General features: G+C 43.5%; 1 protein-coding gene across 3 annotated transcripts in view; it reads left to right on the top strand.

Annotated features, from left to right (window-relative positions):
* The first annotated feature begins 839 nt into the window (after window positions 1-839).
* The window catches only part of LOC146074278 (coiled-coil domain-containing protein 87-like), a 41,978-nt gene continuing 16,433 nt past the window's right edge, over window positions 840-26,384 (top strand). Inside the window, exons 1-16 of one of the 3 annotated variants that reach the window (XM_083182199.1) lie at window positions 840-1,220; window positions 1,482-1,654; window positions 3,845-3,922; window positions 5,137-5,279; window positions 5,915-6,165; window positions 7,552-7,777; window positions 11,053-11,143; window positions 11,896-11,987; window positions 13,781-13,935; window positions 14,693-14,834; window positions 15,664-15,873; window positions 17,330-17,446; window positions 17,927-18,063; window positions 21,554-21,668; window positions 23,552-23,655; window positions 25,099-25,214. In XM_083182199.1, the coding sequence (XP_083038325.1) occupies window positions 1,483-1,654; window positions 3,845-3,922; window positions 5,137-5,279; window positions 5,915-6,165; window positions 7,552-7,777; window positions 11,053-11,143; window positions 11,896-11,987; window positions 13,781-13,935; window positions 14,693-14,834; window positions 15,664-15,873; window positions 17,330-17,446; window positions 17,927-18,063; window positions 21,554-21,668; window positions 23,552-23,655; window positions 25,099-25,214 (2,149 nt within the window). In that variant the 5' untranslated portion in view covers window positions 840-1,220; window position 1,482. Of the gene's footprint in view, window positions 1,221-1,478; window positions 1,655-3,844; window positions 3,923-5,136; window positions 5,280-5,914; window positions 6,166-7,551; window positions 7,778-11,052; window positions 11,144-11,895; window positions 11,988-13,780; window positions 13,936-14,692; window positions 14,835-15,663; window positions 15,874-17,329; window positions 17,447-17,926; window positions 18,064-21,553; window positions 21,669-23,551; window positions 23,656-25,098; window positions 25,215-26,384 lie in introns of those variants that run through there. The other 2 variants (XM_083182198.1, XM_083182200.1) reach the window with 2 other exon arrangements.

The following is a 26,384-nucleotide window of genomic DNA, read 5'->3' as shown; positions in this document are numbered from 1 at the left end:
GCTGCTTTAATGCTATTTTGGCTTCAGGATGGCGAATTAAAAGGCCGTCATTCCATAGGATGCAGCCGTCATTCCGCGTCAGGTGACATGTTTACTAGAGTAGGGGTGTAGGCGGACATATTTGGATAAGGATGAGCGCGTGCGCTATGGGGATCACCGTAACATCGGGGTCTTAATATCGCATAATGGAGCTATTTTAATGCTATTTTGGCTTCAGGATGGCGAATTAAAAGGCCGTCATTCCATAGGAGGAAGCCGTCATTCCGCGTCACGTGACATGTTTACTAGAGTAGGGGTGTAGGCGGGCATATTTGGAAAAGGATGAGCGCGTGCGCTATGGGGATCACCATAACATCGGGGTCTTAATATCGCATAATGGAGCTGCTTTAATGCTATTTTGGCTTCAGGATGGCGAATTAAAAGGCCGTCATTCCATAGGATGCAGCCGTCATTCCGCGTCACGTGACATGTTTACGAGAGTAGGGGTATAGGCGGACATATTTGGAAAAGGATGAGCGCGTGCGCTATGGGGATCACCGTAACATCGGGGTCTTAATATCGCATAATGGAGCTATTTTAATGCTATTTTGGCTACAGGATGGCGAATTAAAAGGCTGTCATTCCATAGGAGGAAGCCGTCATTCCGCGTCATTCTGCATGTAAAATATGTGTAATGGTCTTAGCAAGAAGTATACCTAAAATATAGTTGATATGTGCAATAATTTCAGAAATATTAATACAAAAGTCATTTTCTCCCATTATAGTCAATTGGCATTCCTTATCAGCAGTGTCATTCCACTGTCATTCCACTGTCATTCCTTTTAGTATCTCCCGCCAGCAGCAGTTCCCATAGATGGGAGTTGGTCACCCTGGGATGTGTGTGCAGGGTATTATTATAATGAATTACGGATTAATAATGGAATAGATTAGCAGGGCCCGGTGGAGGTGAGGGAAGCAACAGACTAGTGAGAGAACAGAGGATGTCTAGCAGCGTCTCCCTGCACAGGGTCTGGGAGAGGGACAGCGGTCAGTCACACGCAGTCACGCACGAGCTCTGACGGGGACGCGCACAGAGAGAGTGATAGGTCGCAGCATGGAGCCTTTCTGTTCCGGCGTTCCGGACTCCTCCTGCTTTCAGCAATCACTCCTCCACTGTTATCCGGCGCTTAGCAACAGAGCCCGGCCTGGGCAACATAGACTGTGCGCACACAGTACAGCAGGTAGGTACCCAGGCAGTGCCCGCACATAGCTAAGCGGCTGCATGCAGCCATATACCCGCGCCGCATACACCAGTGCTGCCCCTTCTACCCTGTGATGTGCTTATATATATAACCCCGAACACCACACCGCTCTGGTGACAGGAGGACGCAGCGCTGTAGTAGCGGTTGCTGCTCGGTGCCAGCAGGGGCTGTAATACTGGTACATGCATTATATGCAGATTCCGTTATAGAATTAAGTTGCATTTTCTTGTGTTCTAGAAGCATGCTAAAGGATTCCGGAAGTTTGAGATCACTGTGGAGAGACAGAAAACTCACCTCAGTAGTCGCAGAAGAGAAATTGGACACCAAAAAGCTTCATCAGCTGTACAATGACCTCCTGCAGCCCCTCACCTTATTCCCCAGTCAGACGCCCCATACCATACCTGAGAGGAAAGGTTTGTACAGTATTCTGTCATTGATAAGGATGATGACACTAGCACAACTTATTCAGAAACCTGATTACTGCTGTGCGAATTTCCAGAGGTCTGTGAACAGGGAGGTTGTCACCCAGAGTGAAATCCTGCCCTGTGATAGTCTGCGAAAATATTGCTGATTGCGGGCCAGCTGCAAATTCAGGCGCAACTCCGTCACCACCAAATTATTTTTCCAGTTTGTGCAAGTGTGCCTAGCTCTGACACAACTCTGTGACAGAGACAGGCTGAACAGGGCTGAAGCTGACATTACCCTCCCTGAAATCTCCTGGGCACCCCTGCATTTTTGCTGATACTGTCAGAAAACGTCCAGTTATCACCCCCAAACGGCAGCTTTGTTAGTCAAGTTGTCAGGGAATTACAAAAATAGTAATCTCTGTTTTTTGCCACTTTTGGCCTTGCGCATGTGCTCAATGATCCGTACGCATGTGACGCTTTCAATAATCGATTGGCCAGCGAATTTGCAAAACAGTGCTCATCTCTGAATAACCCTCTTACAGTAGTTTGGCCATTTTTACAGTGTAGGATACGTCATCATCATCATCAGCTGCCCACCCTGAGCAGGCAACGCCACGCATTCCCTCTGCTACAGCCCCCTGTCTGCCTCCTCTGGAGTGAACACCCCGGCGAGTGTGAAACTCGCCGAAGCCCTTCGCTCTCTTGGTATGCACATAACACACATGAGCAAACCCTAAACATTGGGGAGGGGGCTCATACGAGTGGGTCTGAATCGACCCCTGTATCTGGGCACCTGCTCCTGCCACCCACCATTGGTATCAAGGGGGCCAGACACTCTGACTCCTATCCTGCATCAGGTCTGAAACTCCTCTAAGTTGTATGTTCTATGGAGAAATAACTGATGGGAGGGATAATAATGATGGGAGAGACAAGAGGGCTATATGTGATGGGGGCACAGGAGGGATAATTGTGGTGGTCATAGGAGGGATAATTGTGATGAGGGGCACAGGAATGATATGTGTAACAAAAAATTATACGTAGTGTGTGTGTGTGTGTGGGGGGGGGGGTTAGAAATTATTATTTTTTGGTAGGGCGGCGCAAAATTTCTAGTTATACCATGTTCTCAATGCCGCCCCTGCAAAAACCCGTGTTTTTGCCGGTGCACAGATCATCTCAGCTCACAGGCAGGGCCAGTGCAAGCTACCGGAGCGCCCCTGGCGGAGGGGGACTTTGCGATGGGGCCACCGCAAGGGGGGGGGGGGGCCTTGCGATGCGGCCGCCGCACGGGGGGTGTGTGTGTGTGATGCAATAAGGAACGGCCGCCGCTCCACGGGGGGGGGGGGGTTGCCTGGTGCGATGCACCACGGTGGGGGTGATGCCGCTACGTCACTCCACAGGGAGAGACGCTGGTGTCAGCCTGCGCCAGCTGTCCATTTGCAGGGGGATGATGCGGCGGCGGCCGCCGAGTTGCTCGGGGGGAGAGGAGAGGAGTGACAGCCGCTCACCTAAATCGTGGGGGTGTTCCTGCTCCCAACTACCGCCCCCCAGTTCCTAGTGGTGGCGCCGGCCCTGGTCACAGACCCCCTACACACTGCACCTTAGACCCGGGAAATTCCTGGGTCTGCCCCGTTCACACTGGTTCTCAGGTCTGCCCTGCCAACAAGTGTGAGGAATCTAAGAGCATCTTTTATTGGCTGTTGAAAAAGCAGCTTTGATTGGCTATTTAAAGAGCAGCTTTGTTTGTCCATACGGTGGTGGGTTTTGTTTTTGGAGCGCTCCCCACTGGGCAAGTTTTTAATGGGGAGCACTCTCTTAAAAAAAAAAAAAAACACTGCCTCCCTGGGTCTGGGCAGCGCCGCTGCCCGAACCTGCGCCCCGGCACCTCGTCACTGTCCCCAGCAGCTGGCTTGTTATAAGCTGGCACCAGGGACTTCAATAGAAAAGCCGGAGGGGAGGGTGCAGGAGGCTCGGCAGAGGGGAGGGAGCCAGCCCTAAACAGTGGCAATCCCGAGAATTTTCCGGGCTTGCCAGACTGGGCACTGAGGCACAGCCCGAAAAATTCTCGGGATTGGTTGTATTACCATCACTTCTAGTGGAAAATTAAGCATAAAGCTCTGTACACACTTGACAACATGTGCCGTGACCAATATAGTTAACTATACTGGTGAGGGAGACATAATATTGTATTACTTACAGATCCTACACAGGAACAGAAATATCCCTCAGAACACAAGGTTAACTTGAAGGAAGAAGTGGATGCCACTCTTTGTAAAGGTAAACCTCAGAGAAAAATTGTATGCTGACTATGTATTTTTGATAACTGATGTTTTATTAAGCTATGCTTATTGGGCTAACAAGCTTGTGGACTTTATTTTTTATTATGGCTGGATTATTATTGTCTGTGCATCCACTGTCATGGATCCAAGATATAAAAGTTGCTAAAAATGAAGCAAAATATGCGCCCTGCAAACAGGTATGACATATGCGCAAACACTGTAAGCTGCACCAAGTGCTAAACCTAGATTTCCATCTAGTTGCTATGTGTAAGCCTAGCATGTTTGGCACATCATGCGCTAAAAATTACTTGTGCAAAGGTTTATTTGAAAGGGGAGAGCTGCTATGGATCACATAGGGCTAATAGGGGCCTGTAAAAAGATCCTAGGTGCTAGTAGCTTAAGGGGGGCATTTAATATGTGCCAATATTGTACTCTTGTCACGAAATCTCTACATATGCAGTGGCTGTGAAAAAATATTCACATATTTCCTCTTTAAACCACAGGGAAATAAGCAGGGTTGGAGAGGAAATGGATAAATCTCTCTTTTTTGACGGTCACTAGTTTTTACACAGTGAAACTGTTCCTGACCTTAACTCACACAGTTTGGGCAATCTACATGCCCAGTTAGCAATATTATATGGAATTCAGACCATTTTTCTCTATGGATTTTTTTTTTTTATTGTAGTATATACAACCATGCAACACATTCAGTGGGGGATTCATTAAATCTTTGAAATATACAACAAACTAACAAAACATTGACATATTAACATAACATAACAATTTAAGTTCATTCTAATGGTGTGTACACACGGTGAGATTCCTTTGCTATTCGACTTGCTATGCAATCTTTGCTAACTTATGTGCTATTTACATACAATTCATGCTATCTGCATTAGATTTCCACTATATAGTCATTGCAGCCCTGTCTATCTGGGTTTCGATTTGTGCTGTCCCGGGATGGCGCATCGGGGTCGCAAGGTAAAAAACCTGTGCAATCTGCATGTGATCCTGATGCGATTTTGACTATATAGTCATAGCCTTATGCTGGATTGTACCGTGTGTACACACCATAACTGTACTGTAGCTTACCGCAATAAGGGTTGAGTTTAAACAGTTGACTAATTACATTTCAATGTAAAAAACATAGTAATTGTGGATATTTACGAGTAGATTATATTACTTCAGTAATTCTTCTCTACGTTCTTGTAGAGGAGGTATATGCACATCCCGTAGCCCCATTTATGAAGGACGCTTGCACTGTCTCTCCGGACGTTCTTTGTAAGATTGTGAAGAGGAGACTACATAGAAAGTCAGCATTGCATGGTGGCTCCACAGAAGTGCGACGGATATTTGTATGTACAGTGCTTTCTATTCGTATCCACCTCTTATGCTGTCCTGTTATATCGCTATTCTCCAGTGCCGTGGCTTAGCTGTAGACCTGTGGGCCTCATTGTTCTGAAATGATATCAGACACTCACCAGTTCTGAATGCTAATGGGAGTCCTGTGCAGTGACATTATCGCACAGTGCACCTGATTCTGAAACCTCGTACAGCGATTAACAGGGTATGCTATTGCTTCCATGATCACTATAGGAAGGAAATAACCAGGCTGCTGTAAGCCCATATAGCTTATTGAAATGACAGCAGGGCCCCCCAGAACTTCTGGTCTCTGTTCCTACACCGCTCCTGTGGCAGTTATAATATCTATAGTAATCCCCATCTCTGCATATACTTAAGTACAGTTCAGAATCATTTGCAAATGAACACATCACTTTAGTCTACAGCCTTCATCATCGCCACTGAGTCTGATGCAGAATCAGGCCATTAATTGTAGGCAGTGGCTATAACATATACTGCAATATCAGTATGCGACTGATCAGATTACTAAGCAACATTTATTAACCAAATGATAAAAACTAAATTGAATGCTATGTATGTGGATAGTTTGTCCAGTTTTAATGATTTGTTCTTTTCTGTTTTCTAATAGGAAGAAATTATTCTCAGTGAGGTAAAAGTTGCCTGTGAGAGCATTGCCAGTGTACTATGCACAACATTATTACCACAGAATAAAAAGCTACAACTGCGCCGCCGTATCATCTCCCACATCATGATCGTTTCTGAGCACTTGTTTATGTTCTACGTGCACAAAATGGATCGGAATAAACCACATGCCGTGTTTTCCGAGGAGGCCAGTCTCACACGTTACAAAGCACAGCTGTTACTTGATTGTTCCAAATTGTAAGTCACAACAATAAACCACATATATTTTCCTCACATCTCTAAGGGAAAGAATTCTAATTGGGCCTACACACATAGCAAAGTGTGTAGAGGAGTGTTCTGAGTGATGCCAGATCGCTCAGCACACAGCGCTGCACAGTGATGTGTGCTGAGCGATCTGTCAGGGCCAGTGTTCTCCAGTGAGAACACTGGCCCCGACCAACTAATAACCAGCTAGCAGGATATTAATCGCTGGGAGCATCACATGGGGCCGCGCGTTGCTATCGCTATGTCCCCTACACACACACACAGCAATGTGGGGCCATTTTCTCAGCAATGTAGTTAAATTAAAATTGCTCAGAAAATGCCTGCATATTGCTACATGTTTAGGCCCCATAAAAGAGTATTAATAATAATGACAATCTGCGGAAATTAAAAAGTACTTCTCAGCACAAGACTTTGGCCAAAGATTGTATCATTGCAATAGTGTATATACCTGCACCTGTGTGTCCTGGGAGTATGATGCTGGGCTTAATGTCACAGCCCCATGTTATACGGCCTGCCTGACATAGCAGAGCCAGAGCACGGATATCCTCTTCCTCTGCTTAACAAGCTCCCACATATAATGTGGGGCATTTTTGAGAATGGGTGCTCCTGTAGGGGTGGGGGGTACCTATTGTATCAGATCATACTCTGTAATTGGAGTGCTCCAGAGTTATTTGTGTTAGTGCAGAGTCAGCTACTACATATGAGTAGTAATTTGAGGCAATGGATTGACCTTGTAGGGGTTAAATGTAATAGCCTGTGACTTACAGCCATTGGCGAGACCCTGGCGAGTCTGGCCGATGTTTTAAATTTGCACTCATTTAAAAGGTAAAACTCTCTTTAAAACATCATCCATACTCATTGGAAACTTGCAGGCAAGTCGCAGGCCATTATGTTTACCCTCTGGACACATTGATTGTGACTTATAGCAGCTGGACACACAGTATGCTGTTTTTTTTAATGGCTTATTTACAGCTGATCGCCTTGGTGCTAATTCACAAGGCGATTGATTATGGAATGATTGCGCATGTGTATGGATCATAGCCCAGATGCGCGCGGCCAAACAGTGACAGAAATCAGCGATTATTTTGTCCGCAATCCCCTCACAACTTGACTGATAGGAAGCCGTCGTTTGTGGGTGGTAACCTGACGTTTTCTGTGATTGCCCGGAAAAACGTAGACATGTCCAAGTGTTATAATGGAGGGTCTACCAGCATGTAGCATTTTTAGGAATAAACCAAGTTCTCAATTGTAATTTTAAATTGCGGTTATTAAGATAGTGATCTGATTATAACGAGCCTGATGCATGTGTACAACATTCACCTTTTATGCAGAAACTCTAACTGAGATTTTATTTTTTAGTTTTAATGTGTTTTCAGTCAGACACCATCTTATTGCTGAGATTAAGGAGTTAGATGGTAAAGAACTATCACATGATGACCCTAATGACGTGACTGCGGAGCACATTGAGGAGAAGACGCCCCAATATAAAACCCATAGGCCAAAGTTTACTATGACATACTTCTTAAGGTTGGGCAGGCCACACATAGCGGTGCAAAGAGTCCAAAGAGAGACAGAACTGGTGCAGGTAATTGTGACATAGATATAATGCAAATATGAAGAAATTCAGGGGCAGATTTATTAAGCTCGGTGTAGTGACAAAGGATCTGGTTTTTATCATTGGCCAATCAGCGCCTAACTGTGAAGTTACAGGCTTGGTTTGAAAAATGACAGGTAGGAGCTGATTGGCCAGTGATAAAAACAAGACACTTTATCACTTCACCAAGCTTAATAAATCTACCCCTTATTAACATGACATTCCAATATGTTTGTAAAATGCATTGTTTTATTTAATATGTATGAACTTCTTGCAGATGATTCCCTAATATGGTGTCAGGTTACCCTTAGGAATTAATCAGCAAAAGACATACATGGATCAGCCCAGTAGTTTGTCTTATCGGAAAAGGAATAAACTGCTTGGTTGCTATGGGTTAAAGCCTATACACAACCGTTGACTTTCAGCTCGAAAGCCGCCCCGAGTGTACGGGGCAACGATGGCCGCTCTTCTACTTGTATTACCAGCAGATGAACGATTGAGTAGACGGCTTTCCATAGCGTCCTGCTACTGAAAGTTGTCCTCTCCATGGAAAAAGCTAAAACCTGCGAAAAACACTCAGGGGGGTATTCAATGTCAGGGTCACGGCAGTCGAGCTTGCTCAACCGCCGTGACCCAGTCCCGTTCTCGGTCAGCTCGACCGAGAACACGCAGGCGGGATTCAATGTCCCGCCTGCCGGGGAGCGAAAAGGGGGCGTGGCCGCGAGTTGCGGCCGGGAAGAGGCGAGCTGCAGCCGGCAGCTCGTCACTTCCCGGCTGTTCTTGGCAGAACGAGCCCGACAGCTAGTGATGTCGGGCTCGTTCTGCCGAGATACCCTGCTCAATGCTGTCTGGGAAGACAGCATTGAATAGGGCCCGGCGGGCATCTCCCCGATGGGAGGTGCTCGCCAGAGATTGAATATCCCCCTCAGTGTGTGTATACTGAGCGTATTTTAGCCCAGTGATTTTCAACATCCTTGTTGTCCATACACGCTAAGAAAAATCGCCCGGTGTATGGACCTTTACTGTATTAGGAAAACATTCAGTACTTCCTCATCTTTGTGGCCACCGCTTACTCCAGTTATGTTAGCCGCTACGGAAATAGCAGCACCATTGTCCCCTCGCGGGCTTGCTTCCCTGGCCGTGCTTCGGCACCACCACGCCACCCTCCTGTATCCTTGCCACCATGTATCACCTTTAGTAAAGTCGTGTTGAGCCAAGCGAGCTTGCAAGGTGACAATGATGCTATGTAAGTTCTGTAGCGTAAGCGGTGGCGCAAAGATGAGGAAGTACCAAACGTTCCATTGCTTAATTTCATATGACAAATACATCAGGTCTCATCCCCTCGATTAGTCCAGTTTAAAAATGTTACATCTGCATCTTACAGTCATGTCTAATAACGACCGGTGTAGAAATTTAGGGTGAGATTTAATAGGATGAGAGATTCAGAAAGTGAGAGATTTGGTAAGAAATCGCCAGTTTTTTTAAAGCGGCAATCATTTACACTGCAAAACCAGTTTGATTTTGCAGTGTAAATGATTGCTGCTTTAAAAAAACTGTCACTTTCTGAATCTCTCATCCTATTAAATCTCACCCTTATTACCTATGGTAGATATAATTAATGGTTGGCCAGTGATAAAAACAAGACACTTTATCACTTCACCAAGCTTAATAAATCTACCCCTTATTAACATGACATTCCAATATGTTTGTAAAATGCATTGTTTTATTTAATATGTATGAACTTCTTGCAGATGATTCCCTAATATGGTGTCAGGTTACCCTTAGGAATTAATCAGCAAAAGACATACATGGATCAGCCCAGTAGTTTGTCTTATCGGAAAAGGAATAAACTGCTTGGTTGCTATGGGTTAAAGCCTATACACAACCGTTGACTTTCAGCTCGAAAGCCGCCCCGAGTGTACGGGGCAACGATGGCCGCTCTTCTACTTGTATTACCAGCAGATGAACGATTGAGTAGACGGCTTTCCATAGCGTCCTGCTACTGAAAGTTGTCCTCTCCATGGAAAAAGCTAAAACCTGCGAAAAACACTCAGGGGGGTATTCAATGTCAGGGTCACGGCAGTCGAGCTTGCTCAACCGCCGTGACCCAGTCCCGTTCTCGGTCAGCTCGACCGAGAACACGCAGGCGGGATTCAATGTCCCGCCTGCCGGGGAGCGAAAAGGGGGCGTGGCCGCGAGTTGCGGCCGGGAAGAGGCGAGCTGCAGCCGGCAGCTCGTCACTTCCCGGCTGTTCTTGGCAGAACGAGCCCGACAGCTAGTGATGTCGGGCTCGTTCTGCCGAGATACCCTGCTCAATGCTGTCTGGGAAGACAGCATTGAATAGGGCCCGGCGGGCATCTCCCCGATGGGAGGTGCTCGCCAGAGATTGAATATCCCCCTCAGTGTGTGTATACTGAGCGTATTTTAGCCCAGTGATTTTCAACATCCTTGTTGTCCATACACGCTAAGAAAAATCGCCCGGTGTATGGACCTTTACTGTATTAGGAAAACATTCAGTACTTCCTCATCTTTGTGGCCACCGCTTACTCCAGTTATGTTAGCCGCTACGGAAATAGCAGCACCATTGTCCCCTCGCGGGCTTGCTTCCCTGGCCGTGCTTCGGCACCACCACGCCACCCTCCTGTATCCTTGCCACCATGTATCACCTTTAGTAAAGTCGTGTTGAGCCAAGCGAGCTTGCAAGGTGACAATGATGCTATGTAAGTTCTGTAGCGTAAGCGGTGGCGCAAAGATGAGGAAGTACCAAACGTTCCATTGCTTAATTTCATATGACAAATACATCAGGTCTCATCCCCTCGATTAGTCCAGTTTAAAAATTTTACATCTGCATCTTACAGTCATGTCTAATAACGACCGGTGTAGAAATTTAGGGTGAGATTTAATAGGATGAGAGATTCAGAAAGTGAGAGATTTGGTAAGAAATCGCCAGTTTTTTTAAAGCGGCAATCATTTACACTGCAAAACCAGTTTGATTTTGCAGTGTAAATGATTGCTGCTTTAAAAAAACTGTCACTTTCTGAATCTCTCATCCTATTAAATCTCACCCTTATTACCTATGGTAGATATAATTAATGGACATGTAATAGTTAGACATTTGACATATGTATAAATATGAGTGCAGAGCAAACACATGCCTCATCTTTGTAAATAATTTATACATGCATTGGTGGACATCCGTATATAGATACAGTGGTTAGTGTTCACAACATTTTACCTACAACAAAATCTTTTTCAAATCTTCACAGATTGAAAACATAAAAGGACTGGATTTAGAGAGAGTTCTCCTGTTGGTTCCCAGACGAGAAGACCATAGTGGGTCTATAAATAATATGTGCTGTGAGTATACCAAACATTTCTAATGGTATTTGGTTTATAAAACCTATATATACAAGTAGTTTGTTTTGTGTCAAAATATACGTTTCATGTGTTTATTGTATGAAAAATTTATATACTATAGACATGCCTGTGAAATGCAGTGCTGGGATCCCCAGCACTGCATTGCACTGCCTGGAAAAAAAGGCAGGAATTCAGTAATGTAAAGCCGAGTTCAGAGATGCACACACACCCGATGGTTAATGTATATCTCCAATGTGTGTGAATCTGCACATGCACAGCATCTGTACCACACATTTACAGATCTGTCTCTGTGCCACAACTGTAGCAGCCCCCTCCCCATGAAATAGTGCGACTGTTTGGTAATGGGAGCGGAGTTGTAAGTGCTTTAGAAAACGGGCATGTTGACCCCATTTTTAGGGCATTCTAAAGCCAGTGACTGCCAGGAAACGTCAGGTTACACAAGAAGCCTCCTGTGTATTAGCATATATTAGTACAGCCCCTGCCTACTAGAACAAAGCATCTGTAGCTGATGTGCCTGTCTTTGAATCAGGCCTGCAATTAAGAACTACCTGTGGAGGCAGGGACATACACCTAATCACACCAGTCCAGATCTGACCTGACTGCTCTGGGTGCTAGTAAATACTTTGCAATGTATCTCCCCTTTCAGCAAATGCTTCTAACCTATGACAATAAGTCAGTGTAAAAAGCAGAACAGGTGATAAGATAGGCTGTCCTATTGTTTCCCCACACAGGTGAAGCAGTAACTACCCCATGTCCATTCATACACGATGGAGATCAGGAAATAAAGGAAGAATCCAGTCATACTAAGCAGACACGCATCAAGGTTGTTTTTCTTCTATTCTAAATAAGACACACATGTATGTTCACAGAAAGCTGTTTCGCGAACAGGTCATGCGCATTTTGCCTATTCATAGAGTGAGGTACTACTGCTGTGGGCTTTTTGCCTATTGGTAGGACTGTGTGCATATGCATAGGGTGTGGTGCCCCTGCAGTGTTTTTTTGCTTATGCTTTGGGTGCAGTGCAGCTGCAGTGGGCTTTTTGCTTATGCGTTGGGTATGGTGCAGCTGCAGTGGGCTTTTGCCTATGCGTAGGGTGTGGTAACCCTGCATTGGCTTTTTGCCTATGTGTAGTGTGCGGTGCCCCTACAGTGGGCTGTGGATGTGGTGCATCTGCAGTGGGCTTTTTGCCTATGCATAAGGTGATGTGCCCCTGCAGTGGGATTTTTGTCTATACATATGGTGATGTGCTCCTGCAGTGGGATTTTTGCTATGAATAGGGTGTGGTGCAGCTGCAGTGGGCTTCTGCCTATGCGTAGGGTGTGGTACCCTGCATTGGCTTTTTGCCTATGTATAAGGTGATGTGCCCCTGCAGTGGGATTTTTGTCTATATATATATGGTGATGTTCCCCTGCAGTGGGATTTTTGCTTATGCGTTGGGTGCGGTGCAGCTGCAGTGGGCTTTTTCCTATGCGTAGGGTGTGGTACCCCTGCATTGGCTTTTTGCCTCTGTGTAGTGTGTGGAGCCCTTACATTTTGCTGTCGATGTGGTGCATCTGCAGTAGGCTATGTGCCCATGTGTAGTGTGTGCTGCACTGGCAGTAGGTTTTTTTTGCCTATGCATAGGGTGATGTGCCCTCTTTTTTAATTTTTTTTATTCAGTTTCATTTTTATTACATTTTTGGCAGTTTCTTTTTGTGAAAAACAAGACAACATTACAATAAAAACAAAATGAAAGTGATGCATTTCCTGGACATTAACCCCTTCCCGACATTTGACGTACATTTACGTCATGGTCGGGATGTACTTCCCGACACATGACGTAAATGTACGTCATGACTTTAAAGTGTCACCGCGTCTAGAGATGCGGTGACAGAGGGACGATGTCTGCTGTCCCTGACAGCAGACATCTTCCCTCATTGCCCAGGGGGGGCAGCGATGCCCCCCCCCCGATCGGCGATCGTTGCAATTGGCTGTTCAAATGTGAACAGCCAATTGCAGCGTTTACTGTGTTATGTATATAATTTTGACTCTGCTGCCCCCTAGTGTCCAAAAAAAATAAAAGAAAGTTGAAACAATGAATGAAACATAAAGTTTACATATGGTCTATGTTAGTTATGAACTATTTTGAGTGGTATGATTATTTGTCTCACAAGCAGAAAATTTAACATTTTGCAAATTGCAAAATGTTCAATTTTTTTATGACATTTTGGTATTTTTCACAAAAAAAAAAAAACTGTATCGACCAAAATTTACGACTAACTTAAAGTACAATGTGTCACGAGAAAACAATCTCAAAATCACTGGGATAAGTAAAAGCAAAAAAAAGTTATCCCCACTTAAGTGATACATGTCAGATTTGAAAAAAAGGCCTCTGTCAGGAAGGCAAAAACAGGCTGCGTCGGTAAGGGGTTAATATAAATGTAATATTCGTGTGCAGCATTACAAATAACATTCAGCACATACTGTATGAAATTTCCAGCGGTAGGCCAGCGCATGAGGGCATGAAGGCGCCCGGTCGGGGCACCAATATACAATAAATAAGCTAGGAATTAATTTTAATACTGTAACAATTACAGACTTTGGTTTGACAAGATACTGTAATTTATATCAAAGTAGAAGTGTGTGTCCTGCCCTAACCTGAGGACCGGGGACCTGCTGGCTGATGAATTGAGGATAACATTTAACCAATACGCTGCTGAATGCCCAGAGGTTACGGGTACATATGACACAGTGGATGTGAAAGACGATCCGGTATCAGATGACCTCAGAAGGTATTTTAACTTCAGTTTAATGTATGTAAAATGTGTCAGAAGACTAGTGTTGTAGAAGGCTCCATATGGTGCTTGGTTTCCCCCACCACCCCCGATTTAAACAAACTTCAATACATACGCACACTATATTTAGTTACTCTGCCTTTAAAGGGATCTGCTTTTCTATAAATGGGTTTTCTCCATAATTTGGATTACAATGCTTTAAATAGACTAAAACACATTCAAAAACCATCCCAGTCATTATTTATGATGTTAACAACATTTCCCTCCTCAATGCCTTGTCTGGTAGCACTTGTCAAAGTCAGGGTTATACTTGGCACATGGCAGCGGGGACATGTAATGCAATGCTCTGAATTGTTAAACTGGCCCTGCTTGGCAGTCGTGACTTTGTATGTGACAGTATCACTGAAGCGGTAACACTAAGGGGGGATATTCAATCTCCCGCAGCCATCTCCCAACGGGGGAGATGGCTGTGGGGCCCTATTCAATGCTGTCTTCCTCGGCATGAATAGTGTGCTCAATGCATTCATGTCTATTTCGGCGCTGCTATCTACAAGATAGAATAATGATATGTGGGGACAGTGTATTAATGGTCAGTGACATTAACCATTCCAACACCTGCAGCTATTGATTTAGATAGATGCAGGTGTCGTTGCCTCCTCACCACAGCAGGTACAGCGCTGTAAGAGTCAGAGATTACAGTAGGAGGTCTGTAGGTTCAGATGACCATGCTTAATCCTATATTTATGTATTTAAGGTTAATGCAAGAATCCACATTGCCAAAGTCTCATGAAGGAGAAATACAGTATCCGGATGAGGAGATTCCTCCCTTAATAAGAGCTCTAGGTCCTGGACACAGGAATGTTGCTAAACGTCAGAAACTGGAAGCTTTATTACAGGTAGATAACACTACATGTAACAACGGTTTATTAGTCAGGGAATTGTTTATGTTTACTCTCATACCTTTTGGTTCTCTGTGTGGTTGTTTCTTTATCAGAAGAAAATTATATTTGTTTCATTTTCCCACATATAACTCCTCATTTAGAGCATACTTACTATTCTTTTCTCCTTTCCGGGAGATGCCCAGAGAGGAGAAGCTGCTGGGTAGTTCAGGGGTTGGGGCTGGGCTCTCACATTATCAATCTATCAGTCTGTGTGGAGAGTGAGGGGTTAAAATGACACAATTGTCATCATTTAGCCCCGCGGCGCAGCGACTGCCAGTGATTTTTCTCTCCATCTGTGAGAGATGCAGGAGATCTGCCAACTCTTTTAGAGGTGTGGAGAACTACCTGAATAATGTGGCGTTTCCTGCTGGGTGTGTGGATTTCAGTGGTCATTATTAGGAGGAAACAGGGGGTGACTAGGCATGGGCTGTCGTTAATAGGGGCTGCATTTAAAGACACAGAACCACTCACAACAGAAGTAGAAACTAGTAGAGGTTCCACTGTAGGGCTAGTACAGGTTCCACTGATGCGTTTCAGGGTGGTCCAAAGAGACAGATTCGCACCACTGCTGCAAGTGGGAGTCTCAGTATGAAGAACATCGGCTAGCGGCAAAAGGAGACATCTGTGCAAAAGACTCAGTCGCCACTGTGTCTGACTCAGAATCAGGCCCTGGTAGGAGTAAGTGACAATTTACTAAATATATCAATCATCATAATAAAATAATCTTAAACATTTTTAAATGACATGACATTTTCCTTCAATAAACTATGTGTATCCACCCCAGGATTTAAACAAGAAATCGGAACAACATAAAGAACATAAGGAACCCCAGAAGACTGAAACCAATTGTCATCCTCAAGCTTTCACAATTGATGTGCAAATACCTAACAGGCCACTAGCGAGGAAAGCAGATGCACAGGCCTCTGACAGGATATACACCGATATAACTGACATTCCTAAATATCCTCCTGTGTACAATGATTTTACATCAGAGGTAAGTATTACACTGGAACATTTATGGTAGCTACGTTGTTCGACTAACATTTTAGTTCCTCGCGTATTTTCTAAATGTCATGTACACTTATCATTTTAACTTATTTAATCAATTATTTTGAAAGTAAGTCAAATGTTATACTCTCGGTTGTGGTATTGAGTTAACAATTAGTAGGTGGATATTTAATTAGATCTTAAATATTTACCAGTTATTTGGTAATTATTTAAGAACTAATGGTGTTTAAATATGTTGTGTATATAACTGTATAGGAAAGTAGCTTTTATGATTGCAGATTCATCTTTGCAATTCCAAGAGGTGGCAATAGAATCTGTACCTATGCATCTATGTATGCTTAAGGCCCCCATCCACTAGTGCCCAAATCGCATGTGTTTACCCTCCGATTTGTGGTTATATTGGTGTTAGAGACCGTCACTTCTGCACCAAGAATCCATCGGATCTCGCAGCCAGGAATAAGATCGTATGCGATCCTGCCCTCCTTGAATGGTTGGGTATCGCATGCGAGGTACGGTATGCAATGCCTCGCTGTAGTGGATTGGGGCTCAGGCGTGTTTTAAGGGATGACGGTGGCATGTGCAGTGGGCCCCTCTGCATGTAGCTCTCCCCTCTTGGCTACACCATCATTTTGGTAATATGTTTGGGAAGTCCGTAAATTTACATAATTTAATATACAGTACTGTATCACTGGAAATATAGAGAAGCTGGATGAGTATTGGGAGACATGAACCACAGGTAGCCACATTGGAGAATCGGTCAGTGAACAATGGCCCATGGGACCAGGGACACCTAGCACCCCAGATGGTTATTCCGCTGATACATAGAAATGTCCCCGTTCTCATTGAAAATACAGTAAAGACAGAGTTCTCTGTTCACTGTTGTAGACCAGAAAAGACTCCTGCTATATGGTTGTCCTAGTCCAATTCACACACATCCTTATCCCTGATTCTTAAACAAAGTGGCTAACACTCCTAATGATCAGAAAGGAAAATTATCCTTGTTTGTAACTCAAAGTATCTGGACTACACTGGAGTGCACCCATATTTCTGTGGTTCAGTTATCCATGCCTGGACAAGTTGCAAATAGGGACTGGAATTTCCCAGGTATTGCAACTCTGTGATAAGGGCCTAGTAGTGGGATGAGCAGGTGCTGCATTCAGCCAATCAGGTACAGCATGACCTATTCATATTAATTAGAAATGTTGCTAAGTCCACTTTGCCTTCCTTAAAATTGTCCAATGGCTGGGATACCTGGACAGTATAATTACTGCTAAGATCTGTTGCTGCAGAGCAGACACTTCCACCATCCTGCTACCTAAGCAGGCTATTAGTGGTGGTAAATATGTCCAATGTTCCAACATAATCTTTAATTACCCCAACAAATGTAAAAGGGGATGCCCGAACTTTGAAGTATGAGAGGATAAAACCCATTTTCGTTACAGATTGATGCTGCTACAGTGAATAAATTAGACAGAAACTTGTATGTTGGACAGGAACTAGAAGAAGTTTATACAGAGCTCATTAAGAATATTTCAACAGATCATCTGAAGTTTGACCAGGTAAGACAACCAGTATAAGCAATGTGTCATGTATGTGCAGTACAAGAGCATTCTAACTTATATTCTAGTTTTCTGTATACAAATATGAACCATTATTACACCAAACTGCTTTACCTAGAAGCCATGCAGCGAATTTCCTACACGTATGATTGTACCCACAACAAAATGCTGTTTGTCCTTTATAATAAAAGCAAGTATCACATACCACTTCTTCCATACCTAGACCACTGCTTGTTTAGGTGCCAGGTTCATATAATGGGGCAGATGTATTAAGCCTTAACAAGAGATAAATGCCAGTGTGATAAGGAGAGATAAACATCCAGCCAATCAGCTCCTTACTGACTTTTTTCAAACACAATGTGTAACATGGCAGTTAGCAGGTGATTGGCTGGACGTTTATCTCTCCTTATCACCCTTGCATTTATCTCTTGTTAAAGCTTAATACATCTGCCCCAATGTGTTTTGTTTCCATGATTGCAGGATTTAGAAAATGAGCCCTATGCTGCAAAGTTGGATTTCTCCATGTGCACTGCTTCATCAACGTTGACCAAGAAAACCAATCAGCGTGTGATCAACAAGGAGCTGGACTCGCTTATACCCAGCGACAAATGTGAAAGGTAAGCCAGGATCTTACTTGGGGGAATTACCATACTCCATTATGGCACTGATGTCAGAAAGTTGCATATTTACTGACACTACCTCAGGGCCTTATTTTGGTTCACTCTTTCTGACAAAATCCTTCTTAGATGGACAAAACCATGTGCACTGCAGGGGAGCATATGCAAAATGTGCAGAGAGAGTTAGATTTGGGTGGGGTTTTATTTCAAAGTGAGATCTATATTGAAGTGTAAAAATAGAGCAGCCAGTATTTTCCCTGCACAGAAACAAAATTACTCACCAAAATCTAATTCTCTCTGCACATGTTACATCTGCCCCCCTGCAGTGCACATGGTTTTGTCCATCTAAGAAGTATTTTGTCAGAAAGAGTGAACCAAAATAAGGCCCTCAGTCAGGTGCATATACAGTATACAACACATACATTGCAGGTATGATTCTTCGTAGAGCTCACGGATTCTGACCCATGATTGGTTTGCTTCCAGATAAAATGTGTATAAGATAATAAAATAAGAGCTCTGTACTGCTCATTGACATTGTACACATGTCTGTTTTCTATTGTTGCTATTATTTTCTGTTTGTATGCTCCACAATTTAGTAAAATTATATAAAATAAAATAAAAAATATATTTTGTCTTCATAAGGTCACTAGGGTGTACACACAGTTCAATGTAGTGAAATTTTCTATTTGATTTTCCTTATATAAGCAAAATTGAATCGAAATTGAACGCATTCGATTCGATCCCGATACACGGTCCGTCGGCATGGAAATTGAATAGAAAAATAGCCTGTGCAGGCAAAACTATCTAGTACAGATCTGTACTATATGGTTTAAATCGAATGTGTACATGGCACCGTACGATCCGATTGAATAGAAAAGGAATCGCACCGTGTGTACACCCCTTAAAACGCAAGTATATAAACAAATGGTTATACATAGGACTCCTTTACACTTGTCACTTTACAAATGACACGAAGGACATAAAGTTTTCTTAGACTACAAATGTAACCTTTTTCTTACTTATGCTGCTTTATAAAGTACACCGATTTATACTTGTACATTCCTACCAATTTATTAAACCACATTCTGAATTCTGTAAAAACAAACATTTTCAATAAACAACTACCAGGAAAATTACTGGATATGTCCTGGGAAGCTGAGAAACCAGTGTTCTCTTGTTCATGTTGAACTAGTGTGTTACACATCATTGATGAGAAGCTACGAGGCGTGAAGTATATTGATCCACTTTTTTTTATATTTACCTGTCCTAACTTGGAAGATTAGGGGATTAACCCATATGTGTATGGATTTGGTTTCTGTGCAGGGTACATACTGTCTGCATTATTTTTACACTGCAATATAGATTTCAGTTTAAACACACCCCACACAATTTTAACTCTCTGCACATGTTACATCTGCCTCACCTGTAGTGCAAAATGGTGCCCATTTTGAGAACAAATTTGTACTGTGATCAGATCTGAATAAGGGCCTTAGTTTCAGATAGATTCATCAGGCTAACTAATATTAGTACTTAAAAAAAAGATAGATCTGATCATCGTTGTTTTGTAAAGATGAATAAAATAAAATGTAATTTAAAAAATTATTTTTAGCTTTTCATACACAATTGAAAAGATTACTTTGAACCAATGTTTACTTTAAAGCTGAGTACACATCTATACAATTGTCTGTCCGTTCTTTCGACCTCGGACGAATGGCCATTGCATTGTATAGGTGTGTACGCTGTCCCAGCTCATGTGGTACAATCGATAACAGTAATCTTCCTCAGTCATTCAAATCTTATGTGCAGTTTTATATTAATCCGACCGAATGGGCCCATATAGGAACAAAGTGCATACTACCGTTTTTTGTGATAGTTTGGACGGGAGGAGATCGAACATCGCAAGTAAAATTGTATAGGTGTGTACGCACATTTCGGCTGTAGTGTGGGGATGTTCAATCGGGAGTAGGGTCAATCGAACCCTGGAATGAAAACAAGATTGTAAGGGGACTTATGTTATGAATAATCAAGGATGCCTTTGTGTAGGATGGAAATGGGAAATGCCAGCTAAATCGGTGTGCCGCAACGACCGTTTCACCCGATGCCGTGGTTTAGAATTGCATATGAGTTCTCCTCAGGTCCGCCAGTAGCTGCAAAATACTGGTTGTGGGATATAATTCCTATTTGTAGGGATGACCATCGAATGGACAAAGCATTTGATGGTCTATGACTGATGTCAAATACATTACCATCGATGGAGGAGAACCAGATGGTTCCCCACCGTTGATGGTAGTCGTGGAACCAATTAACCCCTTCACTGGTGGGTTTTTCCTTTGAGAGCGCTCCCCACTGGGCAAGTTTTTATGGGGAGCGCTCCCTTAAAAAAAAAAAAAAACACCACGACCTCCCTGGGTCCAGGCAGCGCCGCTGCACTGTCAATCAGCGGCTGCCCGGACCTGCGTCCGCCGAGTCCCTGGCCCCGGCAGCCGGCTTGTCATAAGCCGGCGCCGGGGACTTCAATAAGAAACCCGGAGGGGAGGAGGGTGGAGGCGGCGCCATAGTCCAGTTCTTCTTCCAGGTCCTTCAAGCTGCAGGTCACTCTGGCAGCTCCCCGCAGCGGACTGAGAGGCGCAGAGATGTTTCATCTTCCGCGCCTCTCATGAGAATGATTCTATTGGCCGCTCAGCGGCGCTTCTGATTGGCCGCTGAGCAGCCAATAAAAGAACTTCCATGGAGGACCTGGGTGAGTAGGATTTCCTTCTACAGGTCCACCATATATTTCTTCGGACCAGACACCGACCCCGTACACTGGAGCCAGGGACCCAGGGACCTACCGACAGGATCAAGATAGGTAAGTATCAGTATATGTGTAATGTATGTATTAAAGTTTCATTTTTCTGGTGTGTCAGTGTGTGTTTATTTAACTATTTTTGTAACTGTGGAACTACAAGACCCAGTGGGCCCTTTAATGTCCCGCAGGCTGGGACTTGTGGTTCTTCAAGTCCCAGCTTGCAGGGTAGGCTTGCTGGGACTCATAGTTCCACAGTTAAAAACAATAGTTTTTTTCTATTTTTTTACACACAATCAGCTTGATGCCCACCGCCCAGGGGCATCGAGGACAGCACCAGGCTTCAGCCTGGTCAAGTAAGTCCTGGAGGGGGGGGGGCTTTATTGGGGGGTCCTCACTCCCCCAGGGCCCCTGGCCAGGCTGACTGGTCAGAGGGTTAATGCTTTGGCTGGGGGGACTTGTATAAAAAGTCTCCCCCCGGCTGTGGCATTACCCTGCTGGCTGGTTGAGCCTGGGGCTGGTTCTTAAAATACGTGGGACCCCTAGTAATTTTGTCCCCCGTATTTTTGGAACCAGCCCCGGACCTGGAGCCTGGGGCTGGTTGTTAAAAATCGGGGAACCCCTATTAGTGTGGAGGTGGTGCCAATACTTTACTTTACCCCTGCTAATCATGTCTCTCTTTATATTTTCCTTTTGGGTAATAAGTTTTGTGCAACAAATACCTGTTGACAAAGAAGCCTCAAGAGATTGTAAATCCTGGTTCATTTGGAAGAAGTCTGCAGTGAACACTAATGACTATATGAAATCAATATCTACACAGGTATATCACCTTCATATTAATAAACCAGAGGATCTCACTTTTTGAAATTTGCTACATGTAAAACAGACACCTGGAAATACCTCAGTTTTTCACTGGTATACCTAGGTAGTCCTCATAGTACATCTAAGGCCATATGTAATAGTCCATGATTTATAGAGTCTGCATGTTTCCGGTGATGGTAATTAGATTTCAAGTGGTAATTAGTTTAAAAGCAAAAATAACCTGGTTTTGTTTGTTAATGGCCATCGTTTTGTTCACATGAAAATATGCTAAATATTTCTTTATAGTTTAACTCTACATGGCTAATTTTGCTTCATATGACTTACTAGAGTTATTACTATTTTAGACTAATTGGAATTAAAAGTTAAGTTTTAACTCATTCACTATACATTATTCTCAACAAATCAAAAGTGTGCCTCCAAAAAGGAATCCTTGTCTGCGAACGGCTGCCCACTCTCTGTGGACTACCGTCTCTCTTCTTTTTAAGTATACCTAGGTAGTCCTCATAGTACATCTAAGGCCATATGTAATAGTCCATGATTTATAGAGTCTGCATGTTTCCGGTGAGATGGTAATTAGATTTCAAGTGGTAATTAGTTTAAAAGCAAAAATAACCTGGTTTTGTTTGTTAATAAATAACGACATAACATCTAATGACTATCACGCTGTCTCCCACAAATCATGACTGTTATTTTTGACCCCTAATCACTGCTCTCTCACTGGATTCGGTATGAAATCCCGACGGTCAAAATCTCGACAGGGTCAAAATCCCGAATGGGTCATAATACCGATAAGGACAAAATCCCGACATTTAAAATCCCGACAAGGTCAAAATACAGACATTTAGCATGTACAGGTGAAACAGTCAACATGACTTTGTGTCGACAGGTTGCGAGGTCGACATGGGTTTTTTCACAGTTTTTTTAACCGAATGTCGACACAGTGAACCGCAGCCCCTCTTCGCTCGTGATGCTTCGGGCACGGTGCCGCGATGCGCTCGGCATACTATTTTATTCTCCCACCATGCCCTAGTGGATGGTAGGGCATGAAATACCGCCTGTCGGCACATGTCGGGTCAAAAACACAGTGAAAAAAAAACATGGCGACCTGTCGACACAAAGTCATGTTGACTGTTTCACCTGTACATTCTATATGTCGGTATTTTGACCATGTCGGGATTTTGTCTTTGTCGGGATTTTAAATGTTGGGATTTTGACCTTGTCGGGATTTTGTCCTTGTCGGTATTATGACCCATTCAGGATTTTGACCCTGTCGGGATTTTGACCTTCGGATTTTGACTGCATCCCCTCTAACTTTACAAACTTAGGGCCTTATTCTGGTTCACTCTTTCTGACAAAATCCTTCTTAGATGGACAAAACCATGTGCACTGCAGGGGGGGGCAGATGTAAAATGTGCAGAGAGAATTAGATTTGGGTGAGTTATTTTGTTTCTGTGCAGGGTAAATACTGGCTGCTTTATTTTTACACTGCAATATAGATCTCACTTTGAAGATCTAATCTAAGACCCCATCCAAATGTAATTCTTTCTCACAAGATACATCTGCCCCACCTGCAGTGCACATGGTTTTGTCCATCTAAGAAGGATTTTGTCAGAAAGAGTGAACTAGAATAAGGCCCTTAGTGCTCTTGTTGCACAAAATGAAATCTAATTTTTGCTCTTCTCAAAAACAAGCTCTGGTGTGACTACTCCATACTTAGCAGGGATCACCCACACTCCACTGGGCTCCCCTCATAGGTTGCTGCAACCATAAGCTAATGTTCCTTCGAAAAACGCTGCCATCCTGCTCTGCAAACCCATTCTCCTCATTGGAAAGAGCATGTGCTGCATGACCTATTCCACTATGTTCTGTTCCTATTTGCAGGATCTGGACTACCTAAAAGTACTTTTCCATCTATACAACAGTAATTCTGAAGAAGAAGAACAAGCAATTATCGCCTTAAAGAAGAAGCAAGATGAGCAGAAGAGGTTGGTATATTTATTACATGTGTATTACATATATTTATTACTGATAAGGACAGGCGTGGGTGAAGCACAGAGTATATTAAAGTACCTGTACCATATAAATATACTCTTTGCTTCACCCACGTCTGTCCTCATCAGTGTACAGCCCTGCAGATTAGACCACACATAAAAACAATTTACTACTAAGCCAAACACAATTGTTTCATATAAAGAGTGACCCAACAAAAAGGAGTCTTTCTCCTTTATAAACTTAATGAAAAAAATATAATATTCACAAACTAACAGAGTTCTGGTGACCTGAGATTGCACTTATATAGGGCAGCCAGCACAGACGGTGTAATGGTTAGTATTACTGCCTCACAGCACTGAGGTCATGAGTTCAATTCCCACCATGGCCCTAAGTTTGTGAAGTTTGTATATTCCCTCTGTGCTTGCTAAGCCTAGTATGAATGTGTGTGCTCTTATGATATTATCTGGGAAGCGCTGTGGAATATGGACCTTATTCTGGTCCACAGGCAATGCTGCAAAATTTGTGACCTCTGTACCAATGCAGAGAATTATAGTTACAGTGGCCTCTACAGAATACATGGACTATTACTGAAATTACTATTATAAAATACAGGGAACATACTAGTGGCCTAGGTATATAGAACAGAATTCTGGTGACCTCAGAGTGCACTAATACAATTTGTGTGTTTGAAATGCTGATGTATTATGAATGGTATTTAGCACACCACTACTTCCAGTGCAGCACAACCTGTACTTTCTGACTAGAGCCTTCTCTGTCATGTATGTGTATCAGTTTCTTCATGAGCCTGAGGGTGAGGCCAATAAATGTGCAGAATCCAAACCACTGAAAGCAAGAGCTCATCCATGACCTCTCCATCAGAAGCCTATTTGTATACTACGGAAGTATAACAAATCTTTATATGAATTGGCTTTTGACAACATAGCAAACACTAGAATGATTATTTGAAGGCTATGTCATATTTATTTATTTACAGTTTCTTATATAGCGCAGCATATTCCGTTGCGCTTTACAATTGTACATACAGTATCTAGTCACGCCACTGATTGACTACTGTCATTCTGATTTTAATGAACAATTGATCCTATAGCTGGAGTGATATTATGTATACCCAGCTTTACTAATATGATGAGAACACCTCATTAGCTGCAGCTAAAAGGTTTTATATTTTATATTGCATCCACAGGCTGTGGTTGTACAGAACATTTGTACTTTGTTTTAATTCAAATTTTCTGTACAAGGGAAAACCGTTAGATATTTAAGTCCTTATTGTTTTCTGTTGTGCATTTCAGTGTGTGTGTGTGCGTACGTACGTGTGTTGTGGTGATAAGGAGTTCATCAGAGGACTGGGTTCACTTTATATGAAATTGATTGTGTGTTCATGCACTAATTGCAAGATCTCCAATTCATTTACACAGGCAGCGCGATCAAAAGATGGCGGAACTCAGAGCCGAGAAGCAACGCTATTTACCTGGCTTGTGGAATAGTAACAGTATCATGCTTGGGGGTCTTGGATTTGATCCACCCTTACAGGGTAATCACCTTTGTAATTTAGGAATCTGTATTTGTTATGATATAATCATATAGACTACAATAGATGTATTTTTAAGGGCAATGACTGATTCTGTCCTTTTACTGAAATAGCGTAAACTATGGTATGGAAATCTGATAGTGATTTATAGAGATAGTAGGCATCGTTTGGACAGCAAAATGTGTGCTTGTGTGGCTACAGAGCTGATGGAGTAGGACAGTGACCCCGTGGATTGCCGAATGTTGCTGGGTGTGGCCTCCTTCCGTTATGTAACCGCGTCTGCCTGGGCCTACTGGTCAAGGAGGATGCGGGCCGTGGCTCGGCTCTCGGTCAAACCCCTGCTGCGAGCTGCAGTGGCTATAGGAGTCTTCTACCTTCCCCTCCTTGCCTGTGTTTGAGCGGCGCAGCTCCGGGCATTGGGAGGCGCTGTGCGGCAGGTCTTGATTAGGGATGGCCATCGGCAAATCCTCACCACTGCATGTTATATAGGAGACTGTATAGCTCATGTCCCCACATGCACCCTGCCTGTGTAGCTCATGTCCCCCCATACACCCTGCCTGTATAGCAGAGCCCACACCTTGGTGACATGACTGCACTTACCAGGCTGTAAGTGAACCTCTGCTTTGGGCCATTGTGCTGTCTGTCTCCTCCCTTAAGATGGCCATACACCTGAATGAGATTGTACCCAACTGTACAATCTCAACAGGTTGTATGACGGATTGCATGCAGATCGTGTGCACACAATCATGCAATACACGGTCCCGAGGGTTGGAGGATTGGCCCTCTGATCAGACATGCTGCAAGTCTGATCAGTCGGGATTGGGACCAGATTGCATGTGCTCCATGACAAGTCCTCTACCTTCCCACCTCCCTGTTGACAAAAAAAAAGTACAAATAAATCTATATACACTGTTTGAAGCCCCACCCCCACAAAAGCTCATCCCACGTCTCCGCCCACTCTGCTCCTTCTTAGAGTTCCTGAACCTATTTTTCTACAAAAATAGCACTGATTACTACTATACATATAGGGTGGTATTCACAGTTTTTTTCACCAGCATTTAAGCTTCTATTGCCTTCTAGAAAATAATAGATCTATCCGATTGGTTGCTATGGTCAACTTTCCATCTTCAATACAACCCCCATCTTAGTAAATGTACCCCTAGAGTTTATGTA

The sequence above is a fragment of the Crinia signifera genome, chromosome 4 (assembly GCF_055691185.1).
Source record: "Crinia signifera chromosome 4, ASM5569118v1, whole genome shotgun sequence".
In the NCBI taxonomy this organism is placed as follows: domain Eukaryota; kingdom Metazoa; phylum Chordata; class Amphibia; order Anura; family Myobatrachidae; genus Crinia; species Crinia signifera.
This window is presented reverse-complemented; position numbering and strand designations above follow the sequence as displayed.